We start from the raw sequence: 22,797 nt of genomic DNA, 5'->3' as shown, positions 1-22,797 counted from the left end.
AGGAATTGTGAAAAACTGAGTTTAAATGTATTTGGCTAAGGTGTATGTAAACTTCCGTCTTCAACTGTATATGGACAAGCAATGACAGAGCGGCATGGACTAAGATACAGTAGAATATTATAGAATAGAATACAGTATATACATATGAGATGAGTAGTGCAAGATATGTAAACATTATTAAAGTGACTAGTGTTCCATTTCTTAAAGTGGCCAGTGATTTCAATAGGCAGCAGCAGCCTCTAATGTGCTGGTGATGGCTATTTAACAGTCTGATGGCCTTGAGATAGAAGCTGTTTTTCATTCTCTCGGTCCCAGTTTTGATGCACCTGTACTGACCTCGCCTTCTAGATGATAGCGGGGTGAACAGGCAGTGGCTCGGGTGGTTGATGTCCTTGATTATCATTTTGGCCTTCCTGTGACATCGGGTGCTGTAGGTGTCTTGGAGGGCGGGTAGTTTGCCCGCGGTAATGCGTTCAGCAGACTGCACCACCCTCTGGAGAGCCCTGCGGTTGCGGGCGGTGCAGTTGCCGTACCAGGCGGTGATACTACCCGACAGGATGCTCTCAGTTGTGCATCTGTAAAAGTTTGTGAGGGTTTTAGGTGCCTAAACTCCCTTATCTACTGGGTGAAATACCACAGTGTGCCATCACAGCAGCAACATTTGTGACCTGTTGCCACAAGGAAAGGGCAACCAGTGAAGAACAAACACCATTGTAAATACAACCCATATTAATGTTTATTTATTTTCCCATTTGTACTATTTGCAGATTGTTACAACACTGTATATATACATAATATGACATTTGAAACTATTTTGGAACTTATTAGTGTAATGTTTACTGTACATTTTTATTGTTTATTTCACTTTTGTTTACTCTCTACTTCACTTGCTTTGGCAATGTCAACATATGTTTCCCATGCCAATAAAGCCCTTAAATTTGAATTGAATTGAGAGAGAGAGAGAGAGAAAGAGAGAGAGAGAGAGGACAACATCAGTGAAGTCTCTTCTTTCTTCCACTGAAACTCCCTGGTGATAAAGTGAATTAAATTTAGATTAGCCCTCACGCTTGACCCGGCCACTTTGAAAAGCCACAAAAACAGATTACGGCTGCTTGATAAGGAATGGGGCTGCAGAGACAGATCACAGATGAGGGATGGGGAGCCTGAGAGGTAGAGAGGGAGAGGCAGAGGGCTGAGTTGAGCTGAGCTGAGCTGTACTATTTCCACAGGTTGACTCCTGTGGGGACCTGTTGCCAGGGTAGCAGAGGTGCTAGGCAGAGATGGGAGGCTGGACCATCAACACTGTCACGCTGGAGAACAGACAGATTTGTTTTGTTTCCGCTCAGCTTGGTCGAACTCTATGCAATGTTCCTGGCTTTCCCAACAGCAAGTGAGAGAAAGACAGACATGGAAGTGCTAATACTGCAGGCTGTGAACACAGCCAAGTGCTTGTCAACTGTGTGCACTGTTGCACAAACATCACGCTTCCCTCCTCAAAAACACGTTTGATTTTGGCCATATTTGCATTTCAGAGTTCCCACGATTCCTATTGTGCACTGAAAGGAAAGACAACCGCACACAGAGTGAGGGGATCTAGGTTACAGGATCTTCATTTTAGCCAGTTTGCTACAGCAGGAACATAATCCTACAGCAACAGCAAATGTGAATTATTATGTGGATTATAATTAATGGACATTTTTGTAGGGTTTGATACATTTTTCGTAAGGGAAAATCAAGTCTGACATTTCTAAGTGGAAATTACAAACGTCAGAAGCCTTTTTAAACTTCAAATACACTTCAAGTTTTAAATGTATTGCATTGCAGGAAAGTTCTCCTGCAACAGTGTCACGACTTCCTCCGAAGCTGCCACCTCTCCATGTTCGGGCAGGCTTCGACGTTCGTCATCACCGGCCTTCTAGCCACTGCCGCTCCTCATCTCATCATTCCATTTGTTTTGTCTTGTTGATTACACACACCTGGTTCTTATCCCCTTATTAGTACTTGTATAAGTGTTCCCTCTGCCCCCTTGTCCTTGTGTGTGATTGTTTATTATGAGGACAGTGAAGCTCGGTTGAGCTCCGTGTATTTTGTATTGCCAGGGTATTTTTCCCGTGTGCCTGTTTGGTTCCAGTGCACCGGTTTTACACTCTGGAAGTTTGTATTCTGTATTCTGGAAAGTACTGTGGCCTACCTTGGCTAAGGACGTGAGGGTGTATGTCTCCTCCTGCTCGGTGTGCGCCCAGAGTAAGGCACCTAGGCATCTCCCAGCGGGTAAGTTACAGCCTTTACCAGTTCCACAACAGCCATGGTCTCACCTGAGTATTGATTTCCTTACTGATCTTTCCCTCTCTCAAGATAACACCACCATCCTGGTTGTTGTGAACTGCTTTTCCAAAGCCTGCCGCATCCTTCCTCTGCCCGGTCTCCCCACGGCCCTGCAGACTGCAGAGGCTCTGTTTACACACGTCTTCAGGCACTACAGGGCACCAGAGGACATAGTGTCTGACCGGGGTCCCCAGTTCACATCCAAGGTCTGGAAGGCGTTCATGGAACGTCTGGGGGTCTCAGTCAGCCTGACCTCTGGTTTCCTCCCCGAGTCAAATGAACAGGTGAAACGGGTGAATCAGGATGTGGGTAGGTTCCTGCGGTCCTACTGCCAGGACCGGCCGGGGGAGTGGTCGGTGTTCTTGCCATGGGCCGAATATGCCCTGAACTCTCTCCGTCACTCCTCCACTAACCTAACGCCATTCCAATATGTTTTAGGTTACCAACCGGTTCTGGCACCAGAGCCAGACCGAGGCTCCTGCGGTGGATGACTGGTTTCGGCGCGCGGATGAGACGTGGAATGCTGCTCACGTCCACCTCCAACGTGCCGTGCGTCATTAGAAGGCCAACGCTGACCGCCACTGCAGTGAGGCCCCGGTCTTCGTACCGGGTGATTGGGTCTGGCTCTCAACCTGGAATCTGCCCCTCTGCCTGCCCTGCCGGAAGCTGAGCCCGCAGTTTGTGGGGCTGTTCAAAGTCCTGAGGAGGATAAACAAGGTTACCTATAGGTTATTACTCCCACCAGATTATCGTATTAACCCCTCGTTCCATGTGTCTCTCCTCAGGCCGGTGGTGGCTGGTCCGCTCCAGGAGTCTGAGGTGCGGAAGGTCCCTTCGCCTCCTCTGGACATTGAGGGGGCCCCGGCGTACTCCGTCCGTTCCATCCTGGATTCGAGGCGTCGGGTGGGGGGCCTTCAATACCTCGTGGAGTGGGAGGGGTACGGTCCGGAGGAGCGGTGCTGGGTCCCGGTGAGGGATATACTCGATCCCTTCCTGTTGCGGGATTTCCACCATCGCCATCCGGCTCACCCTGCTCCGCGTCCTCCTGGCCGTCCCCGAGGCCGGTGTCGGCACGCTACTTTTGTCAATGTCAGAGCGGTTTGTCCTGGTGGAAAATTCAAAACCAGACCCCACAGCCTGGCTAATTGTTTCCCAGAGAATCATTTTCTTTAGATTATGAACACTTGAACATATGTTTAGAGCTCAAGAAATCACATGTAAAGATTATTTGAGAAGAAGCTGTCGTGACACATTTTATTACCGTAATTTACAAGATTAGAATTGAGGAAAAAACAAGAAATAAATTTGAACTTGCAGAAGCGTGATTAAATTATATTTTAATAAGACTGACAATTTATAAAAAAAATACACATTTCTAAAGTTTCTGGCAGTAGAGATGATGGAGGAATGGATTTTGAACAATGTTTTGGACAATATAATGTAAACCTCATACATAACACCCTGACCATGGAGTGAGTCACTACTGAAGCTATCACACTATGATTTACCACTATAGGGTGCATCTCATCCTTAGTAGTTGAATGGCATTTACTCACCAGAAACTCCTAAACAACTAAAAACTATTTGAAAATAACAGAGTAGATAAAAAGTAGTCTTGGCCAAAAGAGAGGCAAACTGGAAAAAAAGAACAAGTCACAATGCCAAAAGCTGTTTGTATGTGAAGTCAGTGACAGCTATAAAGGCACAACAAATAGCATTGTCACCTTTTCATGCGGCGTAAACCCTTGAATACCAAAGTAGGGCATGTACAGGTGTTTGGGGAAGATAAGACCCCCTGACCCATATTTTTAAAGGGGTTCCAGCTTTAAAAAAGGTACATATTGCTCGGTGCTAGGATGCCAATCATTTCCATTTCACATAGACCTATAGACTCAAGGCTTGTCTCGTCTGGGAGAGGTCTGTGAGAGGTGCTTGTCACTTCAGAGTCAGTGCTCAGGAAAAGATGTAGAGATAGAAAGATGGACTGAGATGCTCCTGACAGACAGAAACCTAAGGATTAAAGCTGAAGGTTCTAAATCTCACTGGGGATAGTACAACATTAGCCTATAAATGCATGGATGACACCCAACCCATGAATGTATGAGTAAGACTCTCTTTGGGTTTCTTTGGGGTACTCTCTCATGGTAATGTTAAAGGGGCAATTTGTTGTAGTATCCTTATTTGTGGCTATGATGTCTATACATTGGGTTAAATGCTGCAGTGACAGTAGCGCTGGTTACAACCATTCTTCAGAGGAAGACTAATGATTCATAATGTTATAGTGCATCCTGCAGACACGTCACTGAACAGTTCCAAAAGCATTCATTACTGCAGCTTCCATGGAGAATGCTTAAAACCATCAACATACTGCACATGCAATGTGATGCAGATAATGCAGCTAGCCCAGGCGCAGAATAATGCTCCATAGTTTGTGACAAAGCAGTAGTGACCTGCTATAATGGAGGCCATCGGCATGCCAAAGAGATTCATTTCATAACACACCCCTGCCAGCACATGATGATACGCTTGTGAAACAAACTGCATCAGAGTCAAAATGATCATAACTGTGATTTTTTTTAAACACTGAAATCCGAGCATGAACATTTGTATCACAGACTTAAAGGTACAGTGGTGTAGCTACAACATTCCGAACAGAAGATTGAATCTCAATGTGGCCGGTATAGATGGTCACAGAATAAGCATTGTGTGCTGTTTAGCAATGTCATGACATTGAGCTGAGCTTGTTAATAGTGCTGAGCAATGAACAGAAATAGTGTTTTTTGGGGGAGGTTATTAAACAACTAATTGACCGACGTCGGTTCAATTACGGTACTTGCATTCCATTTAGTTTTGTAGTTTTTTGTGAGCTCAACATGCTGTTTCTCTAGAGAGAAATCAAATTATTCATGATCAATTGTCAATAACTATGTGGGACGCTGGTCTGATTTGAAGTTATAGTTTTCATTAGGCAAATATTCAACCTAGTTCAGCGCAGAAACTTGGTAATTAACTACAATGGCCATAATCCATTGCGCCTGTTTCTTCTGGCCACGGACAGAGGCGGATACACACGCAGAACATATGAGACCGCATGAGAGAGGAATGGCACAACACAACACAATGACGAGAGGGATAGAGACAGGTGAAGTAGCTCTACCCGATTGATAGTTGAAGCAGTTGGTAATAAGCAATGTTATTAAGTATGCCTTATCTACTTTGAAGAACTAGTCAAATGATTTTGTCAGCCAGCTAGCTATTACTAGCCTAGCTAAATATGATTACTCGTTCACAGAGATAACGTTAGATGGTTGTCTGGCTGGCTACTACTGCCTGAGCAGAGATGAAATGATGACTTTAAGGAATGAAAAATAATAATGTAAAAAAATATATATATATACAGAACTTAAATATTTTATTAAAGTAATGTGAATACAATATGGTTATTAAGTGATAAGCAGTAATGGGCATTCACTACAGCATACCACCCTACATCCCATTGCTGGCTTTCCTCTGAAGCTAAGCAGGATTGGTCCTGGTTGGTCCCTGGATGGGATACCAGATGCTTCTGGAAGTGGTGTTGGAGGGCCAGTAGGAGGCACTCTTTCCTCTGGTTTAAAAAAAATAACCCAATGCCACAGGGAAGTGATTGGGGACATTGCCCTGTATAAGGTGCTGTCTTTTGGATGGGACGTTAAACGGGTGTCCTGACTGTCTGTGGTCACTAAAGATCCCATGGCACTTATCGTAAGAGCAGGGGTGTTAACCCCGGTGTCCTGGCTAAATCATGGCCACCTAATCATCCCCGGCTTCCAAACGGCTCATTCATCCCCCTTGCTCTCCCCTGTAACTATTCCCCAGGTCGTTGCTATAAATGAGAAGGTGTTCTCAGTCAAATTACCGGGTTAAATAAATAAAAAACATAATGGGGCTCTTATTAATTGTTTTATTCTGTGTTGTTACAGCATTCAACCCAGTGTCAGGAAAAAGGCAGTAATTATTTCATAATGCATTTAATGTGGGAAAAAATATCGAAACCGAAATCCAAAACCGTGATTATTTTTTAATAATCGAAACCAAACCAACCTCAAAAGGCACGAATCGCTCAGCACTACTTGTTAAATAACGTGATCAGAATACCACACAGTCCAACCATCATATACTGTAAATCACCAAACAAAATGAATTCCCCCATCAAAAAACTGAAACATGAAAGCACAGCAGGTGTCACTTGTTAAATAGAGCAAGCATGTCACCCACTGCTCAATCCTCTAATAATGAGTAGGAGGACAGGACAGAGGGAGCCTGGGTGGTCCTACACTCCCCCCTCAGTCTCTCTTTTTAGAGGAAATGAGGAACAGAGGAACAGAGGAAATGAACAGCTAGGGCCCTATAAAATCTGTTTTATTTTTTGCCTGATGCTGTTAATTTTTTTCCCCAAAATTCCATTTGCTCCATTATGTTTTTCCAGATTTCAGTTTTCCCCTCTTTTTCACACTTTTTCAATAGAAAAACAACTAAATTGGATGTCGACAACAATGATTAAACCACATCAGGAGACATCTTTTGAGGCCTGGGAGAATTTAGAGAAATTTAGTTACCATTTAATTTCAGTGCACACCTAGCAAGAGGCTGTTGTTTAGTGGTGTTTTTGTAGTGCACATGTGATGGTAGAGTTTGCAAAACAAATAGCTACCGGACTGATGCAAATAATCAGGATATCATTCTGCCAGGTAAGCATAGGCTACTTTGTAGTTAACCTCTACGGGATCGGTCTTGAGCTAACGTACAGTTGAAGTCGGAAGTTTACATACAGTTAGGTTGGAGTAATTAAAACTCGTTCAACAACCACTCCACAAATTTCTTGTTAACAAACTATAGTTTTGGCAAATCGGTTAGGACATCTACCAACAATTGTTTACAGACATATTATTTCACTTATAATTCACTGTATCACAATTCCAGTGGGTCAGAAGTTTACATACACTAAATTGTCTGTGCCTTTAAACAGCTTGGAAAGTTCCAGAAAAATTATGTCATGGCTTTAGAAGCTTCTGATAGGCTAATTGACATCATTTGAATCAATTGGAGGTGTACCTGTGGATGTATTTCAAGGCCTACCTTCAAACTCAGTGCCTCTTTGCTTGACATCATGGGAAAATCTAAAGAAATCAGCCAAGACCTCAGAAAGAAAATTGTTGACCTCCACAAGTTTGGTTCACCCTTGGGAGCAATTTCCAAACAGCTGAAGGTACCACGTTCATCTGTACAAACAATAGTAAGTATAAACACCATGGGACCACGCAGCCGTCATACCGCTCAGGAAGGAGACGCGTTCTGTCTCCTAGAGAAGAACGTACTTTGGTGCGAAAAGTGCAAATTAATCCCAGAACAACAGCAAAGGACCTTGTGAAGATGCTGGAGGAAACAGGTACAAAAGTATCTATATCCATAGTAAAACGAGTCCTATATCGACATAACCTGAAAGGCCACTCAGCAAGGAAGAAGCCGCTGCTCCAAAATCGCCATAAAAAAAGCCAGACTACGGTTTGCAACTGCACATGGGGACAAAGATCGTAATTTTTGTAGAAATGTCCATAATGACCATCGTTATGTTTGGAGGAAAAAGGGGGCTGCTTGCAAGCCGAAGAACACCATCCTAAAATTATGTGGATACATTGAAGCAACATCTCAAGACATCAGTCAGGAAGTTAAAGCTTGGTCGCAAATGGGTCTTCCAAATGTGGTCCTCTGTAGCTCAATTGGTAGAGCATGGTGCTTGTAACGCCAGTGTAGTGGGTTCGATCCCCGGGACCACCCATACCTAAATATGTATGCACACATGACTATAAGTCGCTTTGGATGAAAGCATCTGCTAAATAGCATATTATATTATTATATTATAAATGGACAATGACCCCAAGCATACTTCCAAAGTTGTGGCAAAATGGCTTAAGGACAACAAAGTCAAGGTATTGGAGTGGCTATCACAAAGCCCTGACCTCAATCCTATAGATCATTTGAGGGCAGAACTGAAAAAGCGTGTGCGAGCAAGGATGCCTACAAACCTGACTCAGTTACACCAGCTCTGTCAGGAGGAATGGGCCAAAATTCACCTAACTTATTGTGGGAAGCTTGTTGAAGGCTACCCGAATCGTTTGACCCAAGTTAAACAATTTAAAGGCAATGCTACCAAATACTAATTGAGTGTATGTAAACTTCTGACCCACTGGGAATGGGATGAAAGAAATAAAACCTGAAATAAATCATTCTCTCTACTATTATTCTGACATTTCACATTCTTAAAATAAACTGGTGATCTTAACTGACCTAAGACAGGGAATTTTTACTAGGATTAAATGTCAGGAATTGTGAAAAACTAAGTTTAAATGTATTTGGCTAAGGTGTTTGAAAACATCCGACTTCAACTGTAGGAACTAGGTTCTACAGTTTGAACCCTTGCTGTCTCTGGCTCCACACCCACCCCGCCCGGCCATCTAGATGTGTGAAAGTTAGTGTATATGCTAATGATCCATCATGTATGACATTCCTGGGAGTGTGTAAACTTACATTATGTATTACCATATCATTTTTGTATGTTCTCTATAGTTATGTGCTTGAAAATGTATCAATTGACCAATTCGGCACATTTGGGCAGACATGATACAAAATAGTCCAGTATTGCAACGCTTCACTGGATCAATCTGAAACTTTGCACACACACTGCTACCAGCTAGTGGCCAAAATCTAAATTGCGCCTAAACTGAAATATTATATTGTGGCCTTTCTCTTGCATTTCAAATATGATGGAACAAAAAAATAAATAGAAAACGCATGTTTTTTTGTTTGTATTATATTTTACCAGATCTAATGTGTTATATTTTCCTACATTAATTTCACATTTCTACAAACTTCTAAGTGTTTCCTTTCAAATGGTATCAAGAATATGCATATCCTTGCTTCAGGTCCTGAGCTACAGGTAGTTAGATTAGGGTATGTCATTTTAGGCGAAAATTGAAAAAAAAGGGTCCGGTCCTTAAGGTTAACATTTAATTTAGAAGGTTTTTGGGAAAGCCTATCCATCTACAAGACCTGTCATTAGCATCATCGCTAATGGCTACAGAAAGTGGTAGACTTGCGCACTGCACATACACAGACAGGAGGAATTCTCTTGTTGCCTCTTCAGAAAGTGGCAGGAAATAAGAATCACTGATGCATTCTGTTAATGTCTTATGATAAACTTCAAATCAAATCAAATAATTTTTATTTGCCACATGCGCCGAATACAACAGGTGTAGACCTTACAGTGAAATGCTTACTTACAAGCCCTTAACCAACAACGCAGTTAAAAAAAAAAAAAAAAAAAGTGTTAAGTAAAAAATAGATAAGTAAAAAATAAAAAATAGCAAATAATTAAAGAGCAGAAGTAAAATAAAATAACAGTAGGGAGGCTATATACAGGGGTACCGGTGCAGAGTCAATGTGCGGGGGCACCGGTTAGTCGAGGTAATTGAGGTAATATGTACATGTGGGTAGAGTGCAAGTGACTATGCATAAATAATAAACATAGCAGCAGCATAAAAGAGGGGGTTGGGGTGGGGTGGGGTGGGGTGGGGTGGGGTGGGGTGGGGTGGGGTGGGCGAGCAATGCAAATAGTCGAGTAGCCATGATTAGCTGTTCAGGAGTCTTATGGCTTGGGGGTAGAAGCTGTTAAGAAGCCTTTTGTACCTAGACTTGGCGCTCCGTTACCACTTGCCTTGCGGTAGCATAGAGAACAGTCTATGACTAGGGTGGCTGGAGTCTTTGACAATTTTTAGGGCCTTCCTCTGACACCACCTGGTATAGAGGTCCTGGATGGCAGGAAGCTTGGCTGTACTGGGCCGTACGCACTACCCTCTGTAGTGCCTTGCGGTCGGAGGCCGAGCAGTTGCCATACCAGGCGGTGATGTAACCAGTCAGGATGCTCTCCATGGTGCAGCTGTATAACTTTTTGAGGATCTGAGGACCAATGCAAAATATTTTCAGTCTCCTTAGGGGGAATAGGCTTTGTCGTGCCCTCTTCACGACTGTCTTGGTGTGTTTGGACCATGATAGTTTGTTGGTGATGTGGACCCCAAGGAACTTGAAGCGCTCAACTTGTTCCACTACAGCCCCATCGATGAGGATTGGGGCGTGCTCAGTCCTCTTTTTTTCCTGTAGTCCACAATCAATTCCTTTGTCTTGATCACGTTGAGGGAGAGGGTGCAGCCCGTCTCACGGGCTCTCGTGCGTGATCTCGCAAGGGGAAAATGAATACATTTTCAATAAATTTAGTTGCTTCCCTACTAAGTTCAATGCCGTTTTAATGTCTGGATTCGTTCTCCACATCACTGATTTTATAGGGCCCTAAACAACCTATTCTGGAACATATGACATATCTGTGCAGCATGTCCCCATGTCCTTCAAGAGTGATGGGGGAAAATGTGTCACAGTAGGAAATTGGGCAGACGCTGAGGAAATTGAGTGAAATTACCCAGGTTCCCATTAAATAGGCTGATTTAAAAGGGAATGAGAAATATCTCTCAAATAGTCACCTTCATCTATTGATGTCGGGTTTTTTTCCTCGAGGCCCCCACACCGGGCAATTTTTTTCCTTGAGGCCCTCACTATTAGCCAGATAATGATAATTTTGCACAAAAAACTAACAAGTTAGGCAGTCCCACTATGCAAAAAATTTACCAGCCCATCTGGCATTTGCCCAAAATGCCAGATGGTCAGTCCACCCCTGACTGTATGGCTGCTGCCTCCTCTGCATTTAAATCACTGCTCTGTTTCCTGTTAGCACACCCTGACTCTAAAGTATTCATCTACACATGGTGTTTTTCTATTCAGTCTTCATAAGACGTCTCAGGGTTTGGGCGTGAAGGTATTGTTTAGTCAAGCAGAATCTTTCCTGCCACAAATGAAGAAGAACATCCATAAGCACTAAATTATTCATATCAGCTCTTAGCATCAGTTGGCCAGTGGAGGAACACACGTTTGAAAGGGCTGTGTTGCATTGCTCAGAAACGCACACAAACATACTTTAACCTTCTCTCTCCGAATAGCAGGTGAAGAGTCAATAACGCATTGCTTTTTTTTTTTTTTTTTTTTTTGTTGTTTCACCCCTTGTTGATACAGAACTACTCACAGAGAGAAAAGGCACTAACCTACCCAAACATTGGCCTATTTTTATTGCTATGGCTCATCCTGGAAAATCACTGGAAAAAATCTGTTAAATGTTTGAAAGGAAATACATGAGAATAAATGTGTTTTTTCTTGACCTATTTGCCAACAGATGCTAATTAATAACTATAATCACCTGTAGCCATGTTAGATATCTTAATAATTTGTGTTAGGGATGTCACAGCCAGTAACCGTGGTTCAAAACACTAGGCCCAGATTCCAAATGCATATGTAATTATGGAGTTGGTGGTAACAGCAGACAGCGGAGGTAATTAAACACTGAGAGAGACAGAGAACCTCTTCAGAGCCGGGCTCTGACTGGAGCTCTGCTCTGCTCTGCACAGGGGGTGATCAGTGACAAAGCACAAATAAAGATCCAACACAGAGGCCTTGATCAGCACATACTGTACACTCCATGTCAGACATGTTCCAACTCGAGTTAATTCCTTCCCCGTTAAATTCACCAGGCAAGGGATGGTCGCTTCTATAGACAATGAGGGCCCTGCAGATCACAACAAAATCTGTAACTTGATCTAAATAGGCCTAAAAGAGATATGGGTCGTCTGCAAGAAATGTGTGAGTTAAAGTGCAAGATGCTTGAGACTCATGGGCCCATGCCTTAGTGGTGCTTCCAGTCCCATTAGATCACCCAGTACTTAAGAGACCTGATAAGGAGCAGGAGAGCCACGGCTGGGCTTTGACCCTCCAGTCATCTGGGCCCTACTGAAACATGTGTATGGCCGGGTTAAAACCAGTGGATTGTGTCCTGCTTCAATATGCAGGCATGGGCTGATAAACATGCCATATCGGCATGCTTGTACCTCAAACGACAAAGGATATAAGGCTCATAACCCTTTGTCATTTTGCTGAAATGCATGATTGTTTTGTATGGGGTCTAACTAGGCGCTCTCCACAGAATGAGGGAGAATGGGGTGAAGAAACACTGTAGCAGAGGAGGAGGGGGTGCGGTAGGGGGTTTCTACATATTTAGAGCTGTTGCTTTCAACTATTGTCATTTGATCATAGGAGGTAATCAATTAGCCAACATCTTGTAGAGCCTGCTTAATTAATGAGCCCGAGCATGGGACTTGTTTGCATCATTAAAATCTCAAAGTCGTCATGCGCCAAGTGTTAAGGGAGCGCTCTCATTATGAAAATATCTGTGCTCAAGTGATAATCAATGCTGTTCACTGTTGGGCCTTTTTATCAATGTAGCTGACTAAATCAGATAGGCCCTGTTCTTGTTCTTTCTTTGGGAGATTTATCTTGTTTTCAGTGAAGCTCTCATTTGAGTCTCGTCAGGTTATAAAAGTTTCATAACATGAACAAATGGTGTATTGTCTCAACTTATGTTTGCAGTTATTAATTATTTGTAATTAACCAACCAACCCTGTACCACATACACAGTAAGTGACAGAGGAGAACAGAGGTAACTGAATGTGATCAACCGACATGCCCTGAGTTACTACATAGGTACTCATAGGTAATTCATCATGGTTTGTTAAAAGGGAGAACAAGTAAAGTAATATCTACATTAGTCATCAATACAAGAGAACAGAACAAATCCCTCTTATCTCTACCTAAGTGTGTTCTGACACAACAATCTGCATTTCTTATGGAGGATGAGGTCAACTCTTATAAAACACACAGTGCATTTCAACAAGAAAATGTAAACGTACACCCTTTTTGTAGAAATGCCAACACTATTCTTTATATAGCTTACTCTGCTCCAAAAGTTAGTTATGAATGAATGGTACAGTATAAACATGATTACAGGAGCCTGTATGCTCATTTCCATGGACAAATGTTAAGCCTGTTCCTCCTCTAGCAGCAATCCTGATGTGTGAGTGGCTGAGTGCCAGTTAAGCTAAAATCCCTGACCCCCTGACCCCAGCTCTGGCTGGGGGCTGGCTGCCTCCCTCCACGTGTTCAGCGGCGATCAGCCATGTCATAGCAGGCACCGCTGACTCTGTCGACACACCAATAAATCTGCCTGAGGAGTTCATGAACTGTACTGCAGGAAACCCAGGACAAACCAGGGAGTGGTAGCTACAGCACATTAACAAATGACAGAAATTACACAGAGAAAATGCATGAATAAAGAAGCAGACATCTGTCTATGTCAGCAGTCAATCCTGTGTTCAAAATCTTGACTGCGCTGAGAAATAAGGTCTTAGATCAGCGGCTGCTGTGTTTGAAAATACTTAGTAGTCTGCCGTGACATTTAAGCGGTGCATCTGTGATGCATGTGACTGTCCGATTGGTTTGACTGAGAGCCACAGTCATGTTTACAGGCACTGGGTTAACTGGGACATGCCATGCCAGTGAGTATTTGGAAATTAAATAAGGGCTGAATTCAATCTGTATCGCAGAAGATCCAACTGCATTCACGGTAAGTGCTGCATATGTTGGCTGTTAAGATATGGGGACAAGGTTTTATTGAACCTTTATTTAACTAGGCAAGTCAGTTAAGAACAAATTCTTATTGACAATGACGGCATACCCCGACCAAACCCTCCCCTAACCCGGACGACGCTGGGCCAAAGTGTGCGCTGCCCTATGGGACTCCCGATCACGGCCGGTTGTGATACAGCCCGGGATCGAACCCTGGTCTGTAGTGATGCCTCCAGCACTGCGATGCAGTGCCTTTGACCGCTGTGATGCAGTGCCTTTGACCGCTGCGCCAGAAAGCAGGGGAAAATGTACTGACTTCTCAATAAAATACTCTTCAGTTGACCTTTCTTTAGCTGACCAATTGAGAAGGGCCATATCAGTCTTTCTCCTCACGTTTGAACACATGACATCAGAATGAGTCTTCGTTTTAATATCTTGGAGCTACTTCCACACATCCATAGTCAGCCAATGACCACTCTCATTGAGCATGAAAACAGTTTGCATGCCTTCCCAGGGATTAGTGTGTGCAGATGAGTCAGATTAGGCTTCAATGTGAACATGCTCTAAATTTGTGTAACTAGGCCCTTGGAAGGGCTTGTGAGATTAAACACATTAGAAACTCCTGCACAGCTGTATCTGTTTAAATTGACATATTTAAAAACTTGCCGCAAAGCGGGATAAAGAAGAGATGGACTAAAAGAGGCTTAGCACTTATTTTATGGACCGAGAAGGAAAGGACAGGGCCTAACATACACACGCTGTTCAAATATCCATTTGTGTGCCATTCCACGTTCGCAAGCAACTTTTCTATTCCTGGTTCAGGCTCCACTACAAAAACTTGACAAATCCATTATAGCCTCTGGATTTTTTCCTCCTTCAAAGAGTGGATACATTATATTTTCTCCTGTCTGCTGGGCAGGGTCGGCCCTGGGCATAAGCGACATACAGTAGGCGGTCACCTAAGGCCCCCGGCCGCTAGGAGGACCCCGACCCCCCAAAAACCTAATTTGGGGTTTCAACACTGTTGAGCATTAGAATAGTAGAAAACACATTTGGTTGTGCATCAGGAGTTTTCCTCTTGTTATGTCAGTCACTCAATTAGCCCATGTCAGCTAAACATTTTTTGATTGGTAAGTTAGTCTACCAAGCAATCTAAACTTGTAGTATTCCTGGGCAAATTACCGACAGGCCACGAAGGCCACGTACCGAGGGGCCCTGACCTCCAGGGGGCCCCCATTGATTTTGTTAGTCACTCTCACTCAGATATCGTATTAACATGGCATAAGTCATGGCAAAATGTGTAGAACTTCTGGAAATTAGCTGTAAAACAGTAAAACATGTGTTATAAAATTGCTAAATGTTCTCTCTGCCCCATAGCAAAATGTGTAGAATTGCAGGAAATTAACTTGAAAACTTTCTGTCAGGAGTGTATAACAAGACCAAATGCAGGTACCAAAGAGGCACGTAGCTCAGAGGTATCAGTTTGCCATTGTAAGCTAGCAGACGCGCGATGAGGCCTGTCCTTATCAATGTCTGATGATAATAAAGAGCGTTCTCTCTGCTGGGCAGATAACAAAGAGCTTTCCCAAGCCGGCTAAGATACCAGGCTGTAGCGTAGCTGGCCTCCCTGCTCCATTGTTACTGAAAAGACACATCTGATCACATTTCAAAAGAAAAGGTGAACACCAGATAATGTATGATCTCTCTGGAAAGTTGAGAAAAAATCATGCCAAAGGTAAGACTAAACTTCTGACCCAGTGCTCTTTCTAATGCAGAGTGGCAGAGTGTGCCACAATACACAATACCATACCTAACAACCAGACTACAAAATGGAACATTCTGCCAGGGGAGTACAATAACGTTATACTCTCATTGTAATGTGACCCTAAACCGCGACCTGCATCTCACAAGCAAACACACCACACGTCCATCCTAAATTGACATTTACCTCCCAGCTCCCTGCCTTCATGTGAATTATTATAAGTGGTTTAGTTATGATAGAGGAAAGTTAATTTGCAGTCGGAAACTAATCAAGTATCCACCTTTGACCCCGGTGGGCGAGGAGAAAACAGCACAATGTGTTTTGTCAATCTAACAAGTGTAGACAATGTGACCTGGGTCCTAAATAGAAACCCAGTGAAATGTGCTCTCCTCTCTTCGCCCCTCAGCCTCACCACTGACTGTCCACCTAGGACGTTAAGCCAGCTGAATTAATGTGCTACCTGGGTGGAATGCCAACGCTGGGCTGAAGAACAGCTTACTGTACAAGGACCTCCACAGGACGAAATTATGACAGACAGGACTGGAGCCCCTATCAAAAAATAGTCTTAAAATAGACTACAAATCCACACAATTCCAGGACAGCTTTATTGTGCGTTCATATAATTAAAATAGAGTAGAAAAATAATGGAAAAAGTTCAGAACCCACTTTGAAAACAGTGGGTCCCATAGACAAGTGGGTCCTTCATAGACAAGTTGGCCCATTGACAGGAACACAGAATGTAATGTTTACTGTAAATAAAACTATGAGTCAAGCATCTTGAAACACTCAGGACATCTCCAATATAAGAGTATATGTAGTGAAATAAAGAGAAGCTCAGCTGGCAACACAGAGCAAATGTAGGAACACAGAGTATAATGAATAAGAACAGCAAGAGAGAGATGAGGCCAAATTCAGACAGGTCTTACTGTTACTAAAACAGTCCTGTTTCACCTGATATTCGCCTGGTATTTGCATTGAAAATATGTGGTACCAATGGGTACTTTCTCATACTTACAAAGAATGTAATAAAATAGTAACTCGCTGGTACCAAATAGTGTGTATTAATGCTTGTTTTAATCAATCCTAAAGAAACAAAAGGACAGAGTAATTATTAAGTTATTATTGAGTAATTGCCAATTTGCCATGTAATTCCAAGTAAATACCAGGTAAAAATATAATGGACTGTAAAATTGAGTTTAACCACTGTATAATTTCATTGTCTCAAACTATTTCAAATGACTGGATGTTGGTTGTGAAGTTTTTGTTAATTAAAAATGTATAATGGAGTAGCAAACCTTATCCCTTGTTGCAGCCAGCCAGCCAGCCAGCAGAAGCACCTGTTTTTTTATCCTACAGCCAGCCTGTGGGTTGCTTCTCTCCTCCAGCAGAGAGTGCCAGCAAGAGAGGAGACAGAATAATGCTAGCGCTCGTCTTTTTCAAACCTCCTACCTTCCTCATATGAATGTTATTAAGCACAAAAAATAGCTCCTTTCTCTTCAGAGAGCCAACCACCAGTAACAAACATAGAGTTTTGCATGCGGCTGGCGGTCTAACAGACCCAGGCAATAGAGGAGCGGCTGTTGCTCCAGCAAACTTCCCCTATTCAGGGAAAGCAGTACACAGATGAGGCGATGCATTCAACGGATCGAGCAGAATCGTGGAACAAACAGTGTGGCAATATAATCATTTACCTTGCAGGGCTGGGTCGCTAGGATATCCATGTGTGTCTCCCATTGTTAATTCCCTGTTTGTGTGAGTCCAGGGACAGGGAAATGGGTTATCTAATAGGCTCCCATGTAACTGCCGTCCTCCCGACTAAGCTGTAACACTAGAAATGTACAGACATTAGCATAGGTTGCTTCCTGGCTCACCTGTACTAATCTAACCTGTTCTGCTGTTGATTGACATCACTTCCTCCTCATTGCTGTAGACTGGACCCACCTGTTATACAGGCATAAGCAGCAAGGCTACTCTATTGTGTTGTGAAGGTATCAGATTTCACTTTCATATAAAAAAAATAACAAATTCACTCATAAAGTGTTTAAACTCAGAATATTTTTCCTTCCTAGAAGCAAAGAGATGGGAAAGGATTTATTAAAGGATTTAATGTTTGTAGTAGTCAGTAATACAACCAACATGTTTTCCCCCATGTGAGACATCGGATACGTTTTAACCTCCTATATGTGAGGGATATTCACCCGCAAGCACAATGGAAAGGATAATACCGCTAATTCAGCTTTGTGCCAGTTTATGGGACTGTTCCACACTAATACAAACAAAAGTAAATAATTGGTTAACTTTGAACCACACTATGCCATTGGGCTTTTCTGTGCTCCGCTCAATATGCTTTTGAGATTCTAGTACTAACCAAGTTCAAAACAACACATCAATTTAACTCTTAAGTGCATTGGCGATCAAAGTATCTTTCCAAACAACATCATCTACAAGTCTATATCGTAATTTTTCATAGCACAGGTTGATTAATCCATAGAACCTTGAGGGTTTACAAAATACCAAAGTTTTATCTGATTTTCACCCAATTTCAAATTCACACAGGTAACGTTCAGTCACTACTTTCTTGCCGCTAACAAAAACATATGGAAATGTCTGTTCTACCCAAAATTACAACCAAATAATTGCAGCATTACCGCAAAAATGGAAGAGGAAAGTGTAAGGGGGGAAAAGTAAGGAACTTGTCTGTCGGCCCTGCATTAAAGACCATAATTGGTTAAAGAAAATTGTGATAAATAACAAAGTATACCTGTTTCATTTCAGGACCAAAGGATTGACAGCCATCCAATATAGATTGCAAAATAGTTGTGAAGAGATTTTTGACGTACCGATTCCATGGCATAGTGTTTATGAACTGATACGCAAAACGACGCCAGATTCAAAACTTGGACTCCGGGATACTGACCTTCTTGGCAGAGTTGCAAAGAAAAAGCCATATCTCAGATTGCCCATCTTAATCTTTTCTTTTTATTGGCCAGTCTGAGATATGGCTTTTTCTTTGCAACTCTGCCTAGAAGGTCAGCATCCTGGAGTCGCCTCTTCACTGTTGACGTTGAGACTAGTATTTTGCGGGTACTATTTAATGAAGCTGCCAGTTGAGGATCTGTGAGGCGCCTGTTTCTCAAACTAGACACTCTAATGTATTTGTCCTCTTGCTCAGTTGTGCACCGGGGCCTCCCACTCCTCTTTCTATTCTGGTTAGAGCAAGTTTCCACTGTTCTGGGAAGGGAGTAGTACACAGCATTGTACGAGATCTTCAGTTCCTTGGCAATATCTCGCACGGAATAGCCTGCATTTCTCAGAACAAGAATAGACTGACGAGTTTCAGAAGAAAGTTATTTGTTTCTGGCCATTTTGAGCCTGTAATCGAACCCACAATTGCTGATGCCCCAGATACTCAACTAGTCTCAAGAAGGCCAGTTTTATTGCTTCTTTAAACAGCACAACAGTTTTCAGCTGTGCTAACATAATTGCCAAAGGGTTTTCTAATTATCAATTAGCCTTTTAAAATGATAAACTTGGATTAGCAAACACAACGTGCCATTGGAACACAGGACTGATGGTTGCTGATAATGGACCTCTTTACGCCTATGTAGATATTCCATAAAAAATCAGCCGTTTCCAGCAACAATAGCCATTTACAACATTAACAATGTCTGCACTGTATTTCTGATCAATTTGATATTATTTTTATGGACCAAAAAATTGCTTTTATTTCGAAAACAAGGACATTTCTAAGTGACCCCAAACTTTTGAACGGTAGTATATATATATATATATATATATATATATATATATATATATATATTTGCGAGAAGAAGAAAAACAAATGGGGGATTGGAAGTGATGCAGACAAATACATTGACGGAAGTTACAATCTATCTGCAATATTAAAGCTAAAGCTGAAAAAATATAAAAATATATATACATATATATTAACGAATAAATACAAATTGGGAATGTCTGTGTTATATATGTGTTAGAACAGCAATACCAAGGGGAGATCTTGCCGCTTCTAAACTTACATTTAATGATCAACTTGTGAAATTCATGAGGATATGTAAACTGAAACCATTTTCCTATTAGGAACAATTATTTTGGGGGGATGCCAACAATGGGCAATATTAAAAAGTGGAATGACAAAGAAAATGGCCAAATATTACACTATGGTCTATTAGCAATGAATCCATTGAGAGGGAGAGCACATAAAGAAACCATTTCAGTAGTGCTAAAGTCTTGGCAGGGGAGATCAAAGCCCACTCCATATGGTGATAATAATTATCATCAAAGCTCTTTGGCTCAATAATTGTCACTTAATATGCATTTAATTATCAACAGATCAATACCCACAGGGTGAAGAGCATTGACTATAGTGGCACAGCCAAAATGGTGGTAACAAATGAAAAAGCTGAGACAAAGTAACATTTGTTTTCATACTCTGGGCTAACTCTGTGGATCAATGTGAACACACTCCCAGAGATGGGTGCCACTGTGAGGGCCTGTGTATGAAGGCAATATATCATCATTGGTGGCTGTTAAAATCCCCTTCATCAATCCAGGAGTCTAGGGCATGCCAATTGTGGTCCTTTACACTGGATGACATTCCATTTACCAAACAGAGGCTTTAAATGTTAAACCTGCTGAGCAAACATTTAGGTTCAACAAGATGTTGCTGACTTGAATTCAAGACGAAGGAAATACAAGTAAGCCACAATACAGACATCTATGGACATATGCTGTGCTGCTTTACCAGATAGACATCAACTGCTGTCTGACATAATTTGAATGAACATAATCCCACATTCCAACCAAAATGCAATATTGTAATGGTAGGGTATATATATCTAAGGTGGGTATATCTACAACTGTAGCTATTGTAGTTTATGTAATACCCATGGACACATACAGTTGAAGTCGGAAGTTTACATACACCTTAGCCAAATACATTTAAACTCAGTTTTTCACAATTCCTGACATTTAATCTTAGTAAAAATTCCCTGTTTTAGGTCAGTTTGGATCACCACTTTACTTTAAGAATGTGAAATGTCAGAATAATAGTAGAGAGAATGATATATTTCAGCTTTTATTTCTTTCATCACATTCCCAGTGAGTCAGAAGTTTACATACACTCAATTAGTATTTGGTTGCATTGCATTTAAATTGTTTAACTTGGGTCAAACTTTTCGGGTAGCCTTCCACAAGCTTCCCACAATAAAATAGGTGCATTTTGGCCCATTCTTCCTGACAGAGCTGGTGTAACTGAGTCAGGTTTGTAGGCCTCCTTGCTCGCACACACTTTTTCAGTTCTGCCCACACATTTTCTATAGGATTAAGGTCAGGGCTTTGAGATGGCCACTCCAATACCTTGACTTTGTTGTCCTTAAGCCATTTTGCCACAACTTTGGAAGTATGCTTTATGTCATTGTCAATTTGGAAGACCCATTTGCGACCAAGCTTTAACTTCCTAACTGATGTCTTGAGATGTTGCTTCAATATATCTACATAATTTTCCTTCCTCATGATGCCATCTATTTTGTGAAGTGCAACAGTCCCTCCTGCAGCAAAGCACCCCCACAGCATGATGCTGCCACCTCCGTGTTTCATGGTTGGGATGGTGTTCTTCGGCTTGCAAGCATCCCCCTTTTACCTCCAAACATAACAATGGTCATTATGGCCAAACAGTTCTATTTTTGTTTCATCAGACCAGAGGACAATTCTACAAAAATTACGATCTTTGTCCCAATGTGCAGTTGTAAACCGTAGTCTGGGTTTTTTATGGCGGTTTTGGAGCAGTGGCTTCTTCCTTGCTGAGCGGCCTTTCAGGTTATTTTGATATAGGACTCGTTTTACTGTGGATATAGATACTTTTGTACCTGTTTCCTCCAGCATCTTCACAAGGTCCTTTGCTGTTGTTCTGGGATTGATTTGCACTTTTTGCACCAAAGTACGTTCATCCCTAGGAGACAAAACGTGTCTCCTTCCTGAGCGGTATGACAGCTGCGTGGTCCCATGGTGTTTATACCTGCGTACTATTGTTTGTACTTATGCACGTGGTACCTTCAGGCATTTGGAAATTGCTCCCAAGGATGAACCAGACTTGTGGAGGTCTACAAGTTTTACTTCTGAGGTCTTGGCTGATTTGTTTTGATTTTCCCATGATGTCAAGCAAAGAGGCACTGAGTTTGAAGGTAGGCCTTGAAATACTCAAAGACTCAAATGATGTCATTTAGCCTATCAGAAGCTTCTAAAGCCATGACATCATTTTCTGGAATTTTCCATGCTGTTTAAAGGCACAGTCAACTTAGTGTATGTAAACTTCTGACCCACTGGAATCGTGATACAGTGAATTATAAGTGAAGTAATCTGTCTGTAAACAATTGTTGGAAAAATTACTTGTGTCATGCACAAAGTAGATGTCCTAACTGACTTGCCAAAACTATAGTTTGTTAACAAGAAATGTGTGGAGTGGTTGAAAAACGAGTTTTAATGACTCCAACCTAAGTGTGTGTAAACTTCCGACTTCAACTGTATTCACAACCGGTCAAAAGTTTTAGAACACCTACTCATTTAAGGGTTTTACTAAATGTTTTACTATTTTCTAAATTGTAGAATAATAGTGAAGACATCAAAACTATTAAATAACACATATGGAATCATGTAGTAACCAAAAAAGTGTTAAACAAATCAAAATATATTTTATATTTGAGAGTCCTCAAATAGCCACCCTTTGCCTTGATGACAGCTTTGCACACTCTTGGCATTCTCTCAACCAGCTTCACCTGGAAGGCTTTTCCAACAGTCTTGAAGGAGTTCCAACATATGCTGACCACTTGTTGGCTGATTTTCGTTCACTCTCAAGTCCAACTCATCCCAAACCATCTCAATTTGGTTGAGGTAGGGGGATTGTGGAGGCCAGGTAATCTGATGCAGCACTCAATCACTCTCCTTCTTGGTAAAATAGCCCTTACACAGCCTGGAGTTGTGTTGTGGATCATTGTCCTGTTGAAAAACAAATGATAGTCCCACTAAGCCCAAACCAGATGGGATGGCGTATCGCTGCAGAATGCTGTGGTAGCCATGCTGATTAAGTGTGCCTTGAATTC

The 22,797-nt window shown here is 42.0% G+C and overlaps 1 protein-coding gene across 1 annotated transcript in view; it reads right to left on the bottom strand.

Moving 5' to 3' along the window:
* naaladl2 (N-acetylated alpha-linked acidic dipeptidase like 2) overlaps positions 1–17,575 on the bottom strand; it is a gene marked incomplete at its 3' end in the record, with an annotated part of 270,856 nt that extends 253,281 nt beyond the window's left edge. The window contains exon 1 of the mRNA XM_084163867.1: positions 17,374–17,575. Coding sequence (XP_084019993.1) covers positions 17,374–17,416 — 43 coding nt within the window. The 5' untranslated portion in view covers positions 17,417–17,575. The remainder of the gene's footprint in view (positions 1–17,373) is intronic.
* Positions 17,576–22,797: the final 5,222 nt, after the last annotated feature.

The sequence above is a fragment of the Coregonus lavaretus genome, assembly GCF_964263955.1.
Source record: "Coregonus lavaretus genome assembly, chromosome: 6".
NCBI classification, from domain to species: domain Eukaryota; kingdom Metazoa; phylum Chordata; class Actinopteri; order Salmoniformes; family Salmonidae; genus Coregonus; species Coregonus lavaretus.
Note: the sequence above shows the minus strand (reverse complement) of the source record. Positions and strands in the feature narration are given on the sequence as shown.